The sequence below is a fragment of the Pinus tabuliformis genome, chromosome 4_1, assembly GCF_031772625.1.
Source record: "Pinus tabuliformis cultivar Carrire ecotype Pingquan chromosome 4_1, CPIR1, whole genome shotgun sequence".
Classification (NCBI taxonomy): domain Eukaryota; kingdom Viridiplantae; phylum Streptophyta; class Pinopsida; order Pinales; family Pinaceae; genus Pinus; species Pinus tabuliformis.
Window position 1 is genome coordinate 95,940,475 of NC_142303.1, and position 15,308 is coordinate 95,955,782.

The window sequence follows — 15,308 nt, forward strand, 5'->3', positions numbered from 1 at the left end:
GTTCTTGTTGAATGAGGTTGGCTTCATATATTTTTTATTTGGAAACACACGGCCAGAAAGCCTGCCTCGAGGATTCATAAAGCGCTCTGCGCGGTCTATCAAAATTCAAATTTTAAATTTCAAAATTCAAATAGGAGGGATTCCGAGTTTTACGGCAGGGTATGTGATCCAGTTGCCGGAAAGTCCATGGACATGTATGGCACTCATGGATATGTAGCATCCTTGCCGATGCAGGAGTGTCATGTCACATGTACTTAACTTAGCCGTGTATTAATGGATCTATAGAATTAGAAATAGGGATTAGCCCAGTGAATATATAAAAGTACATTAATAAAAGTACATTAATCGGTCTATAGAGTTGGTGGATATAGTGGTCATAAAAATTAATAATCCTGAAATGTTATTATCTTCAATACTATTACTAGACTTGAATATTTTGAATATATAAAGGTACATTAATGGGTCTATAGAGTTGGTGGATATAGTGGTCATAAAAATTAATAATCCTGAAATGTTATTATCTTCAATACTATTACTAGACTTGAATATTTTGAATATATAAAGGTACATTAACGGGTCTATAGAGTTGGTGGATATAGTGGTCATAAAAATTAATAATCCTGAAATGTTATTATCTTCAATACTATTACTAGACTTGAATATTTTGAATATATAAAGGTACATTAACGGGTCTATAGAGTTGGTGGATTTAGTGGTCATAAAAATTAATAATCCTGAAATGTTATTATCTTCAATACTATTACTAGACTTCAATAAATATTCAAGTTACGTGATAGACGGATGCGACACGGGCGTGTTGAATTTATTGCAGTTTGCATACCAAATGGCGACACACAGGAGGAATCTACACCATTATTTGCCGTCCGACAGGAAAAAATCTAAGCGTCTTGACTTTGCGGTCTTCTGACTGAGATTGCCTGGCCGTACACTTCACGCCCATGCGATCTAGCTCCTTCGTCTTCCTTGCAGAATCCCTGCTACTAAGTTTTCCATATCCAGGAGCAAAGAAGAGCAGAGTGTCACAGTACATCATTGCCTTCTTACCAATTCGATGTCTTTCACTCTCTATCAACTTTGCTTTCTTCTTGCGTCTGCCCTTCTCCTCCTCCTCTGCTTCATAACGTCATGTACCGGCGGTGGCTACGAGGAATGCAACTGGGGTATATGTGGGAGCGCTGAATTCCAATATCCTTTTGGCAAAAGTAACAGCGGCTGTGGCGATCCTAAGTTTCAGCTAGACTGTAGTTTGGATAGCTATCCTTTGCTTTTACTCAATGGAGACGAGTATCTCATCTCGCAGCCCTCATACTTGGCCAGTGATATCCATAATAATAATAGCATGACAATTGTTAACTTCAATCTATGGAAGCTTACGCCGGGGGTAGTTGCAATCCTCTGGGTAACTACTCTCAATTTTGGTGGCCCGACTCTCAATTTCGTATAGCCCATGGATACACCAATCTCACGCTTTGGGGGCAATGCAATGAAAGTATTAAAGGGCATAAGCGCCGTTTATGTGGCGCTGATTGGTACGTCATTCCCAATCCAGAATCTGCGAGACGATTCTGCCAAAGCAACATTCAACTGCCAGTTGGTATCAACTTCTCTTTCCAACGGAATGATGATCTGAGAACACGCCTCTCGACAGGTTTTGAAATAACATGGTATGCCGACACGAAGAGAAACCGAAGCTGTGGCGCCTGTAAGACCAGTGGCGGGAGTTGTGGTTATAATATTTCAGAACCAACTAAAACATTTATTTGCTATTGTCCCGACGGCACCTCGCATACAGAGATATGCCCCACCAATAGTATTGGTACTTTCCTGAACCCCTTCTCCCAATTCTATTACAAACACCAATGCTTAAATTACCACTATTACAAACACCAATGCTTAAATTACCACAATCTGTAAAGATGTATTAAATGTTCCTTCCGTTCTGGATTCTTGAACCCGCAGATATATGTGCTTGTCTTTCCCGATATTGTTCATTCTGTTTGCAAAAGGTATGGATTGTTGCTTTTACTCATAATAGTTGTTATGGCCGCGTTGCAGGTCATAAAAGCAGGCTTGCCATTGTAATAGGTAGCTATGATTTCTTCCCATTGTGAACTTGTATCTTGTAATTTCCACTGTTCTCACCCAGGTTAATCAACATCACATTCATTTCGATTTATGTATTATTCTGCAGGTTGCATCATTGGAGGAGTTGCGCTGACAACAATAGCAGTGTTGTTCTTAATGTTTTATGCCAAGAAGAGAAGGCCTACTCCTGGTACCTCTACTTCAAGGGTGGAGAAATTCCTAAAGGAAAATGCTTATGAAATGCCCATGCCAACCAGATATTCACATTCTCACCTCAAGAAGATCACAGACAACTTCGCTGAAAAGTTGGGAGAAGGAGGGTTCGGTGTGGTGTATAAAGGACTGTTTCGGAACGGCGCTCTAGTGGCTGTAAAGCTTCTTGATAGGCACAGGCATACCGAGACCCAATTCATGAATGAGGTTGCTACCATTGGACGTGTCCATCACGTTAATCTGGTTCGTCTGTTGGGGTACTGTTTTGAAAACCCTATAAGCGCACTCGTATATGAATACATGCCTAATGGATCGCTCGATAAATTTTTGTTTGCCCGGAAAGAGGAGGGGCAAGTCCTAAGGTGGGAACAATTGTATTCAATTGCTTTGGGTGCGGCCCGTGGAATTGCATATCTACAACATGATTGCGAGAAGCGCATCATACACTTCGACATCAAACCTCACAATATATTGCTGGACGCCGACTTCACCCCTAAGATTGCTGATTTCGGTCTGGCAAAACTTTGTGGAAAGGGAGAAGATCATGTTTCTATGACAGCCTGGAGAGGGACGCCGGGATATGTTGCGCCGGAGTTGTGCCATAGTGATGCCGGTCCTGTTACAGATAAATCAGATGTCTATAGTTTCGGAATGCTGTTGCTAGAGATTGTTGGGGGCAGAAAGAATATTGATGTGCAGGTAAGCCGATCCAGCCAATTATACTTTCCTGAATTAGCTTTCAAACTGATTGAGAGTGGTGAGTTGGGGATGAGGTTGAGAGGAGGAGAAATGGAATGTGCAGATGAGGCGAAGGCGAGAGGGCTCACAAAAGTTGGATTGTGGTGCATTCAATATAACTCTGCAGATCGTCCTTGCATGACGAGGGTTGTGCACATGTTAGAAGGAAATGGAGATGACGTCGACAATCCTCCGCCGCCCTTCAATTCCTCGGCCACACCTCAAAATGTTGTACTGCCATCCATGGTAAATTCTTCTTCAATTGAGATTACTTTATAGATTTATATCTTTGATTGTCTTTACTTAAACCAGTGCCTGGATTTTTGCGCGCCGATTCGCCGGACTCCATACAATACCTTTGTGAAAATGACTGGGTGACTGCTAGGAAGTGTTAAGAACCTAAGTCAGGTGAACTGACAGCTACGAGCCATGATTTTGTTTTTCTAATGTAATAATGTTTTTACTTCTAGAGTATGAGCTTGTTTCTGAGAACATGTACATCAAGCTACTTTTTACCTGATAAAGATTCACTCTGCCTCCTTAATTGATAAGTAGCAGAGGAATTAAGATTAAAAGAAAAGTGTTCTTGACTTCGATTTAATGTGCACTTTTTCTGTATAGAGCCAATTTTATCTTCTTCATCTGTTTTTGATTATTAAGGGTTTTTTATCAAATATTGAAAATTCCAAGGTGCGGTATATTTGGGTTTGTATAGAGCCATTATTTTTTTAAAGTACAATCCATTTGCCTGTACTGATTTATTAAAAAATTGGAATATAGTGCTTTAATATTCAATTTATAAATTCATTATTTTTTCAATGGCGTGATCGGTTTTGATTTGGATTTACTAATGCATAAAAAATTGAAATAGTAAACTCGCCATTAATAGTAATAATATTATAATAATATTTATTTTAATTTTAAAATATTAAAAACATTTATTTATTTTAAAATATTAAAAAAATATTATTTATTAATTAATTAAATTAAAATAATATAAAACTTATAATATTTTTAAAAAACATATTTTCAAATATTTTTTAATATAAAAAATAATATAATTTATATTATAAATTTAATTATTTTATTTATATTCATTAATTAAATTAAATTTTAAAATATTTAACTAAATTTGTTTTTATTCTAAATATCTAATTAATCATTGTCCGTATTCTAAATATCTAATTAATCATTGCTGTAGGAAATAAACTTAAGGGCAGCTGCACTTGGCAGCTTGTTCTTCCCAATTAGACGGTTTGAAATTGAAAATTTTGTGTGTAAATAGCATTTGATTGGAAGAGGTGGATCGCTCCTAATCCAACCACTCGATGACTTTGAGAATCATCTACTACATAGACACGTGGTGGAAGCAGGCAGACAGAAAAGGCATTTCTTATTAAAATGGCTTAACACGTGTTATACCTTTATTAAATAATAGTTCAGATGGCGGATTGATTTAAATTTGAGTCTCAACATAATTTTGTTTGGGTTCTTACTAATATTTCTTAAATAAGGAATATTAAAATAGGAAAAAAAAAAATTCCAAATTTCCAAATCATCTCCTCCAACTTGTCGGGTTCTAAGATTTTTTGGCAAGAGCTAATGGGCATACTATTGGGCATTAAATGCCCGGTTACATGCATAATTTTGTTTGGATTCTTACTTATATTTCTTATTTGTTTGGATTCTTACTAATATTTCTTAAATAAAGAATATTAAAATAGGGAAAAAAAATTTCCAAGTTTCCAAATCATCTCCTTCAACTTGTCCGGTACTAAGATTTTTTGGCAAGAACTAACGGGCATACTATTGGGCATTAAATGCCCGGCTACATGCGCTCTCGATAACTGTTTAACACACGCACGCGGTGATAAATAAATAAAAAATAAGCGCATGTGTGTTAAATAGCTATCGGGAGTGGGCATATTATTGGGCATTAAATGTCCAGCTACATGCGCTCTCGATAGCTGTTTAACACACGCGTGCGGTGATAGATAAATAAAAAATAAACGCATATGTGTTAAATAGTTATCGGGAGTACATGTAGCCGGCATTTAATGCCCAATAATATACCCGTTAACTCTTGACAGATTTTCATTGGGCTCCCTTGTCATGTCATAAAATGAGTTTTCATTGTTGTTTTAAAACGAAACGAACACACTATTGATATCTTTTATTTCATTCAATGGATTATAATTTTTCATTTATGACTTCTAATTTCACCTTGATTTAACTTTTCCGGCATTTCGCGGTGATAAAAATACCATCCCTAAACACCGATAATATTAGCATGAGTTCAAACTTTTTCAATGCACATTTGAAGTACTTCATTATGAATTTCAAATCAAATATAAATTTAAAATGCATGTGTTAAACTCATAGTGGCCAAGTTCAAGGTAAAATCTCAATCGAGAGATTTTTAAACTTGCAACCGAGAGTTTTCCCAAGTTAAATATTCTCCACGTAAACTCTAGGTTATGAGTAAGCCAAATCCTTGCAAAATTAAAGAGGTAGATGGTAATCATTTACCTCAGTTTCTAATTATATAATATTTCTCCATTCCAATTAAGGATTGGTATTTAGTAATTATATAATATTTCTCCATTTACATGCGACATCTATTTAGTAACAACATCATTTTTAATTTCACTTTGGTTTAATTTTTCCAACATTTCACCATGATAAAAATGATAGGAGTAGTTTAATAAAGCAGAGGAATTGCACAGTTTCCGTCGCTACTCGGAAAAATGTCCGGCTTCGGCCGTCAGCGATTCCTCCACCGTCCGCCACCTTTCCGCATTAAAGTCCTGATTTGATCGGAGTTGTTCAGACAGAATTCGCGCCGCGGAGAGTTAATGCACATTTCAATTCGAAATTTTGCGAACTGCGGGCTGCTCCCCTAACCATTCAGAAAAGCGCAGAGAATGTACCTGCGCGTTCAGCATTGGCGCAATGAAGGCAACACCTTTACCATTCGGAGAAGCACGGAGAGTATGCAACACCCAGGGAGGAAAACTGAAAGAGGCGTTTCGGATTCTACAGGAGGAGGGCGTTGGAGTGGTGTGGTGTGTTAGGGAGAAAGCATGAGAAGAAGCCAAATTCATCCAAGCCCACATGATCCCAACCGGATTCAATGTAGATACAGTTTTAGCAACTAAGCTTTTGGGACTGTATTCCAAGTGTGGGAATTTGGTGGAAGCTCGCTAAGTGTTCGATGGAATGTTTGAACCGAATGTAGCCTCATGGACTGCTATGATCGGTGCTTACTCTAGGTATGGATATGGTGAGAAGGCGCTGAAGTTGTTTTATGAGATGCAATGTAAGGGTGTTCCAGCAGACAGATACACGTTTGCCACTGTTCTCGCTGCCTGTGCAAACTCGCAAAGTCTTGGAGACGGCAAGGAGATCCATGAAGAAATAGTTAGGAATGGGTTCCATACTAATGTTTTTGTGGTAAGTGCACTTGTAAACATGTATGCTAAATGTGGACAGATAGGGGATGCACGAAAGGTATTTGATGAAATGCCTGAACGAAATTTGGTCTCATGGAATGCGATTGTTGCAGGGTATGCACAGAATGGGTTTGTTGATGAGGCTCTGAAGCTCTTCTCGGAAATGCCAGAAAGAAACGTGGTTTCATGGACAGCAGTGATTGCCGGATGTGTGCAGAATGGACTCATTAATGAATCCCGGGAACTGTTTGAAAAAATGCCTGAACAAAACGTGATCTCATGGACGACGATGATTTTAGGATATGCCCAAAATGGGGAAATTGAGGAGGCACTGAAGCTGTTTTGGAAAATGCCTCATTGGAATACGGTTTCTTGGACGGTAACGATTACTGCTTCCGCTAAGCATGGCCATGCGGAGGATGCCCTTAAATTTTTTGGCCATATGCAGCAACTGGCATTTGGCTTAATCAATTTACTTTTGCCAATGTTCTCTCTGCTTGTGCAAATATGGGATCTTTGAAACATGGCAAAGAGATCCATGAGAGCATAATTAGAAGCGGTTTGCATTCCGATGTTGTTGTTGGGAGTGCCCTTGTAGACATCTATGTCAAATGTAGGAGCATACAGGCAGCACGCACCGTGTTTGACAATTTGCCTGAACAAAATGTCGTTTCCTGGAATACAATGATTGCAGGATATGCGAAGTATGGGTATGTCGATGAAGCTGCGAATCTCTTTGTGAAAATCCCTGTTCGGGATGTGGTTTCATGGAATGCAATGATTGCTGGATATATACAAAATGGGTATCTTGATCAAGCAGTGAAGCTGTTTCAAGGAATGCCAGAACGAGATATTGTCTTGTGGAATACAATGGTTGCAGGTTATGTACAAAGTGGGCATTTCTATGAGGCATTGACACTTTTTTAGGAACTACAATCGACTGATATGAAGCCAGATTTGGACACATTTGCTGGTGTGCTTCCAGCATGTGCCAATTTGGTAGCTCTGGGACATGGCAAGTTGGTCCACAATTGTATAGTTAAAAATGGATTTCAATCTGATCATGATGATTTTGTGGGTAGTGCCCTGGTAGACATGTATTCCAAATGTGGTACTATAAAGGATGCACGTCGGGTTTTTGATAGAATGCCTAGACGTGATGTGGTGTCATGGAATGCAATGATATTAGGATATGCAATGCATCTTACTCTTTGAAGAAATGAAAGAGGCTGGCACCATGCCAGACAATGTAACCTTTGTTGGTGTCTTGTCTGCTTGCAGCCATGGAGGCTTGTTGAAGGATGGCTAGAAATATTTTCATTGCATGAGTCAAAATTATCATATGGAACCGGAGCTTGAGCACTATGTGTGCATGGTTGACCTCCTTGGTCGTGCTGGGCATCTGGATGAGGTGCAAGTCTTTATTGACAAAATGCCAATAAATCCTAGACCAGCTGTGTGGAGATCTTTACTAGGTGCTTGTAAGATCCATAAGAATATAGAACTAGGAGAATCTGTGGCGCAACTACTTTTTGAGTTAGATCTTGAAAATGTCGGGAATTTCTGGTTATTCCAAACAAAATACAGTGGAAAAATCCTCTGTTTCCACTCTTGGGAATTTTCTGATAAATTCTGAAACAAAGAAATATGAACAGAGAGTAATACTCTGTTTTCGGGATTTCTGATAATTCAAAAACACAAGAACAGAGCATAAAATAATACTCTACTTTGCCTCAGGATCAAAAACTGATCAAAATAATACTTTGTTTTAATATAGCGAAAACAGAAAAAAAAAATCGCTTTGCTGTAACTGGTGTTGCAGCAACGCAGTTTTTTTTTAGTTGCTGTAACTGGTGTTGCAGCAACGTAAATTTTTGGTGTTGCAGCAACGTAAATTTTTGACGTCAAGTATTTTTTGAGTTACGGTGTAACAACAACGCACAAAAAGAAACTTCTATTTATGAACAATAAACTAACTCATAAAATAAGTCTTCCTCACGTAGAGGGATTTCCACAACTCCTATTACAAAACATCTTCCTCTTTAACAGAGAGATTTACCGATCTATGATAAAGAGCATCTTCCTCTTTAACAGAGGGATTTACCAGTCTATGCTGAAAAGCATCTTCTTCTTGATAGAAGGATTCACCAAACACTATGCTTAAAAATCACCTTCCTCTTGACAGAGGGATTCACCAAGGAACACTTCTGTTCCACACAAATAACGTTTACCTCTTAACAGAGGAATTCCAACATGCTTGCTTCAGAGGAACTTCAATCTGTCCAAATTGACATTGTTGTGTCTGTCTGATATTTTACACTACTGTGTGTAAAACTTTCAATACATTTATGCTGCTGCATATACAGCTATCTCAGCACTGCTGTCTCAGCAACTCTTTCTCTCAGCACTGCTGTCTCAGCACTGTGTCTCAGTACTGCTGTTTCAGCATCTCTGTCTCAGCACTCTGTTTCAGCAACTCTATCTCAGCACTGTTGTTTCAGCACTGATGTTTCTACCGTTTCTCACAGCAAACAATCTCAAAACAAAAAACATTCAAATCTGCACTGCTGTGCGTTTCACTATTCTGGAAATATTTTTCTTCACGCTGTTGCGTGCTCTCCTCTGCTCTCTATATATTTCCCATGTTTCTATTTCTATTTCTGTTTCTGCTTCTATATTTTTCTTCACTGCTGTGTCTGCATTTTATAGTGCGGGAAAGGGTCATCACCACTTTAACTTGCTGATGAAGTTTTTGTTGTACTCTGCTGCTCATAATGAATAAAATCTAATCTTTCTGACATTCTGCTGTGCTTCTTGAGTCTTTTATGTGGAAACCCATAACTGATAAATGCTGCATCGGCTCGAGGCTAGTTCTTTTCTGTTTCAGTCGTTCTGCTCATTAATACAGTTGTTTGAGAAGTAATGGTGTAGCGCTGGATCTGATCTTTCCTCCTTCGGTAACTCAAAAATAATTAAAGAGTGAAAATATGGTAATGGCGGTGGCTTAAAAGATCAGGAATAAATGTGGGGCGCCGGATCAGGACAAATGAATAAAATAGCTGCTGTTGTTCAACTGTTCACTGCAGTTCTACCGCAGATACGCCAACTCTTTTGTAAGTCCTCTATTGCGGCTCGCTGATGCGGTATCAGCGATCACTCATCGACGATGTCCCGCATCGCTGCTGCTGCATAGCAGTTGGAATTAATATTCCAACACTCCCCTTTTAATTTCAACTGCTGGGCGTTCAATCATACCCAGACATTTCATAAAAAACTCAAAACTTTTCTGATCCAATGGTTTGGTCAGAATATCAGCAACCTACTCCTTCTCTGTTGTCATGGGAGATTTAATTCCATATCTCTTCCTTATAAGAAGATCTTCATCAAAGAATGACTGTTAATACAGTTCAACAATAATGATAAAAAATTACAGGCTCCCCTTTAGTGTATGCATTATCTTCTTTCGGCAGAATCTTCTCAAAAGAAACTTAGATCGACTGGAGAGCTCAAGGGACATTCGGACTGTATTTTCTTCCTTCTCCATACTTGTGTAACTTTCTTCTTTTGCATGGGTCTAGCTTGTGTAAAGGCCCATGTTAAGTTACAATCACGTGCCATATGCATAATGTTATGACACTTGAAGAATTCAACATTGTTCATGAATAAGAATTCATGATTTCTTCTTGCAAAATTATTTCTTGGAGATTGTCGGAGACTACAACATATATCTCTATGAAATGCTCTGCAGTCTTTTGCCATATGACCAAAGTTTGAACAAGAATAACAATAACCAAAAAATGAACTTTGATACCTCGTATATGGAGGTTTCCTTGATGTACTTCCGAAGCCTTTCTGCCTTGAGATTCTTTGCTGATAACCATTGCCTCTCGCATCATTGTCGTCATCAACATTTCTTCTTGGAGCTGGTTTTCTACTTGGAGTAGGATTTCTTCTATTGCAGCCTTGATTTTGCTCCTTGCCTTTGCTGAAACTAGGGGTATCACAATTTCTTTCTGCTTTCTTCACATCTCCTTTGCTTAAAGCATTTTCATTTTTGTTTGAGGGTTCACATACATACCCGAGTCCTGATTTATCATATGGATATCTGTGATAGCTGAGCATATCATCCAAGGCTTGAGAGTTCTTCATGATTTTGTTCATCCCTTCAACCTTTTTTCTAAGGAGGACAATCTCTTCTTCCAATCTTTCACACTCATCATTCTTCTTTGTAAGTTGTTTCTCAGTTTCTTCCTTGCTACAAGTAGCTTCAGCTGCTACTATTTTAAGAGAGATGATATCTGTCTTCATTTTGGAGATTTCTTCATCTTTTGCTTGACTGCTCTCCATTCTCTTCTCAGCTTCTTGTGCCTGCTTCCTGGCTTCTTGTAATTCAGCCTTAAGAGAGGAGACCTCTGCCTTGTACTGTCCAATCTCTTCTACAAGTTTGTTCACTCTCTTGTGCCTTTGTTCAAGTTGATTTGACAAGATATCTTCCTGCTTCCTTGCTTTATTCAACTGATTTGTCATGGATATGACTTCTTCATGATGCTTCCTTTTGCTTTCATCAAGTTCCTTCTTAAGCTTGGCGAGCTCTTCATCCCTTTCTTGTACTTGAAGCTTGATGAAGTCAACCTTCTCATTTTCAGCTTCTATGATGGGTTCAGAATTTCCTTCTTGACTGATTGTCGTGGTCAGTGCTCCCTTTGCATGAAGGTCATGAAGTCTGTCCCATATGTCCCTTACTGATGAATATTTTCCTATATTCTTCTTTACAGAATCAGGCAGTCCATCCAAGATTGTCTTTGCTGCTTTTGCATTGTGCTCCTTATATTCTCTATCCATCTTGCTATCATCAATTATTGATTCCCAAATTTCAATCCCTTGAGACTGTAAGATAGTCCTCATTTTTATTTCCCACATATCAAAATTTCCATTAAACCTTGAAGCCTCAAATAGAATGCTTTCAAGTTGATTGTCTTCTATTTTAGAAGTAGAGGGAGACAGATTCTTAGCAGGATTGGTGACTTTCTTCTTTTATCTTGCCATTTGACTGAGTATCTTAAAATAACTAACTGTTTCTTCAAGAGCAACACAGAAAATTAATCTGAGAAATACCTGGACAACGTTTTCACTATGCTGGATAATTTTCTGCAGCAAGAAATCTTCTTTCAGCTTCTTTGATGTCTTCAAAGAGCCTGGACAAGCTCTGATACCATGTCGGGAATTTCTGGTTATTCCAAACAAAATACAGTGGAAAAATCCTCTGTTTCCACTGTTGGGAATTTTCTAATAAATTCTGAAACAAAGAAATATGAACAGAGAGTAATACTCTATTTTCGGGATTTCAGATAATTCAAAAACACAAGAACAGAGCATAAAATAATACTCTACTTTGCCTCAGGATAAAAAACTGATCAAAATAATACTCTGTTTTAATATAGCGAAAACAGAAAAAAAAATCGCTTTGTTGTAACTGGTGTTGCAGCAACGCAGTTTTTTTTTTAGTTGTTGTAACTGGTGTTGCAGCAACGTAAATTTTTGACGTCAAGTATTTTTTGAGTTACGGTGTAACAACAACGCACAAAAAGAAACTTCTATTTATGAACGATAAACTAACTGATAAAATAAGTCTTCCTCACGTAGAGGGATTTCCACAACTCCTATTACAAAACATCTTCCTCTTTAACAGAGGGATTTACCAATCTATGATAAAGAGCATCTTCCTCTTTAACAGAGGGATTTACCTGTCTATGCTGAAAAGCATCTTCTTCTTGATAGAAGGATTCACCAAACACTATGCTTAAAAAACACCTTCCTCTTGACAGAGGGATTCACCAAGGAACACTTCTGTTCCACACAAATAACATTTACCTCTTAACAGAGGAATTCCAACATGCTTGCTTCAGAGGCACTTCAATCTGTCCAAATTGACATTGTTGTGTCTGTCTGATATTTTACACTACTATGTGTAAAACTTTCAATACATTTATGCTGCTGCATATACAGCTGTCTCAGCACTGCTGTCTCAGCAACTCTTTCTCTCAGCACTGTTGTCTCAGTATTGCTGTTTCAGCATCTCTGTCTCAGCACTTTGTTTCAACAACTCTATCTCAGCATTGATGTTTCAGCACTGATGTTTCTACCGTTTCTCACAGCAAACAATCTCAAAACAAAAAACATTCAAATCTGCACTGTTGTGCATTTCACTATTCTGGAAATATTTTTCTTCACGCTGCTGCTTGCTCTCCTCTGCTCTCTATATATTTCCCTTGTTTCTATTTCTATTTCTGTTTCTGCTTCTATATTTTTCTTCACTGCTGTGTCTGCATTTTATAGTGCGGGAAAGGGTCATCACCGCTTTAACTTGCTGATGAAGTTTCTGCTGTACTCTGCTGCTCATAATGAATAAAATCTGATCTTTCTGACATTCTGCTGTGCTTCTTGAGTCGGTTATGTGGAAACCCATAACTGATAAACACTGTGTCGGCTCGAGGCTAGTTCTTTTTTGTTTCAGCCGTTCTGCTCATTAATACAGTTGTTTGAGAAGTAATGGTGTAGCGTTGGATCTGATCTTTCCTCCTTCGGGAACTCAAAAATAATTAAAGAGTGAAAAGATGGTAATGGCAGTGGCTTAAAAGATCAGGAATAAATGTGGGGCATCGGATCAGGACAAATGAATAAAATAGTTGCTGCTGTTCAACTGTTCACTACAATTCTACCGCAGATACGTCGACTCTTTTGTAAGTCCTCTATTGCAGCTCACTGATGCGGTATCGGCGATCACTCATCGGCGATGTCCCGCATCGCTGCTGCTGCATAGCAATTGGAATTAATATTCCAATAGAAAATGCGTCACCGTATGTGCCACTGGAAAACATCTATGCAGCGGCGGGTAGGTGGGATGATGCAGAAAATGTTCGGAAAATGATGAAATACGGGGGGGTAAAAGAGATGCCAGGATGCAGCTGGATTGAGGTAAATAACAGGGTTTATGTTTTCATTGCAGGAAATAGATCAAACTTACAGATGCAAGACATTTTTGCAGAGTTGGAAAGGTTGTCTGGGTATATGAAAGAGGCAGGATATGTGCCGGACACAAACTTTGTGCTGTATGATGTGGAAGAGGAGCAGAAGGAACATGTTCTCTTCCACCATAGTGAGAAGTTGGCCATTGTATTTGGGCTTATCAACGCATATCATGGGACAACCATTAGATTTGTTAAAAACCTTCAAGTGTGTGGTGACTGTCATTCTGCCACTAAGTTCATTTCCAAGATTGATTTACGAGAAATCATTATGAGAGATACTAACCATTTCCATCATTTCAAGGACGGGCGTGTTCCTGTGGGGATTTTTGGTGATATGCTACTTAAAAATGGATTATACCCAGGCTGAAATAATGACAAACTTGTGTATATCTGCTCTGTGTTGCTAATGCACTTAATTTTTTCAAGAACTTCTGTGTCGAGAGATTCTATTTATTAATCTGAATCGGATAAATTACTTTCGAAAATGATACTTCATCCTAGAGTATATATGTTTGGTGGCAGGCCTTCACTTCTTCAGAGAACATTGTATTAAGCACTTCTTACATATTACTCAACGACAGATTGATCTTACTGAAAACAACAGAATAAATGTAGCTAGGTCTGTAACAATAAATTCAACAATCTGTATCACGACAGATTCCAGTATACTAAGGGAATTCAGCAACAGTAAAATAAATATAGAAGATATATTTGGAATTCCAATTATGCCTCCATGGGTCCGCGATACTCCTTGAGCCTTTTTGGATGGAGCAAGCCAGAGACATATTGTGAAAATTCCTTGAATGCAATTACTGGAGATTTATCTTCTAACTGTTAGCAGTTTGCCTGTCTTCTGAATTATTATTCATCAAAGAACGATAAATTCACAATTGCATTCTTCACAATAAAAATGTTGCGGAAATATAAAATACAGAACTGAGAAATAGATGTACACATACAAAAATTGACACTGTTGTTTTTGGACAATTGTCCCTGGAGAAACCCCAAAGGGAAAACTAGTGCAGTAGATGAAGGCTTTATTAATTCTTTAGCAAATTCAAGAGTACAAAGATCTTCTTGCTAATCTGGCACAACTCTGGCAATATACCACTGACAAATAATCTGGAAGACACCCTTGTCTCCCTTTGCAACTGATCTAGTCTCTCCTAGCCTGCTTGCACTCTCCCTTGACACTCACACTGAAGCCCAAAAATGCACACTGCCTGGCTGAATAAAACTGTGCAGCCCCAGAAATGCTTCTAGGTGAGACGTTTAGCTTCCCTTTGCCTCTAGAACCCACTCACTTTGCCTCGGGACCCTGATCCGACAACTTGCAACTGAAACATGGCTCGTCCGGCAACTCACACCAGGAAATCTTGCTAACTCGCAATACTGTATTCGGCCTCCTCTTTCTTGTGTCTTGGACACTGGAAAATACTAAGGAAAGTTCGTCCAAACTCTTGCTCTCAAATCTTTGTTGATCTCTCGCTCTGATCCTTTCCCTAGATTCAATTGTGCCCTTGTTGAGTATTGCAACTGGGTAAGTCAAACTGCTCAACTTACCAATTGTATCTATCTTCAAGCCCTTCAACATGCTCTTATAATCTCTCATTGGAGTCTCAACGGCCATGATTACATCTCAACCAACGACCAAGATCATCTTGACTTCATCCATGGAAGTCTCTGGAGCAAAATCAAACTTCCTTAATTAATTCTCTTTAATTAACCAATTTTCCTAGGTTAGACTTAGGAATATTTTAATTATGGCTAA

The 15,308-nt window shown here is 38.4% G+C and overlaps 1 protein-coding gene and 3 pseudogenes across 1 annotated transcript; all 4 read left to right on the forward strand.

Annotated features, from left to right (window-relative positions):
- Nucleotides 1-2,132, forward strand: part of LOC149174386 (LEAF RUST 10 DISEASE-RESISTANCE LOCUS RECEPTOR-LIKE PROTEIN KINASE-like 1.2) — a 127,499-nt pseudogene extending 125,367 nt beyond the window's left edge.
- A 64-nt stretch (nucleotides 2,133-2,196) lies between these two features.
- On the forward strand, nucleotides 2,197-3,429 carry LOC149174387 (rust resistance kinase Lr10 pseudogene; annotated as a pseudogene).
- Nucleotides 3,430-5,898: 2,469 nt separating this feature from the next.
- LOC149174388 (putative pentatricopeptide repeat-containing protein At3g13770, mitochondrial) lies at nucleotides 5,899-7,054 on the forward strand. Its single transcript, XM_089422587.1, has 2 exons — nucleotides 5,899-6,510; nucleotides 6,634-7,054. The coding sequence occupies exons 1-2, from the start codon at nucleotides 6,277-6,279 to the stop codon at nucleotides 7,027-7,029; spliced, it is 630 nt and encodes a 209-aa protein (XP_089278713.1). The 5' UTR covers nucleotides 5,899-6,276; the 3' UTR covers nucleotides 7,030-7,054.
- A 6,220-nt stretch (nucleotides 7,055-13,274) lies between these two features.
- LOC149174389 (pentatricopeptide repeat-containing protein At1g20230 pseudogene) lies at nucleotides 13,275-13,974 on the forward strand (annotated as a pseudogene).
- The last annotated feature ends 1,334 nt before the right edge of the window (nucleotides 13,975-15,308 follow it).

What these genes read in the sequence shown, in the direction of transcription:
- LOC149174388 (XM_089422587.1), top strand. Translation starts at nt 6,277, where the DNA reads ATGTTTGAACCGAATGTAGCCTCATGGACTGCTATGATCGGTGCTTAC. An exon ending in TCCATACTAATGTTTTTGTG is followed by an intron (nt 6,511 to 6,633) that starts GTAAGTGCACTT and finishes GGGTATGCACAG; the next exon opens with AATGGGTTTGTTGATGAGGC.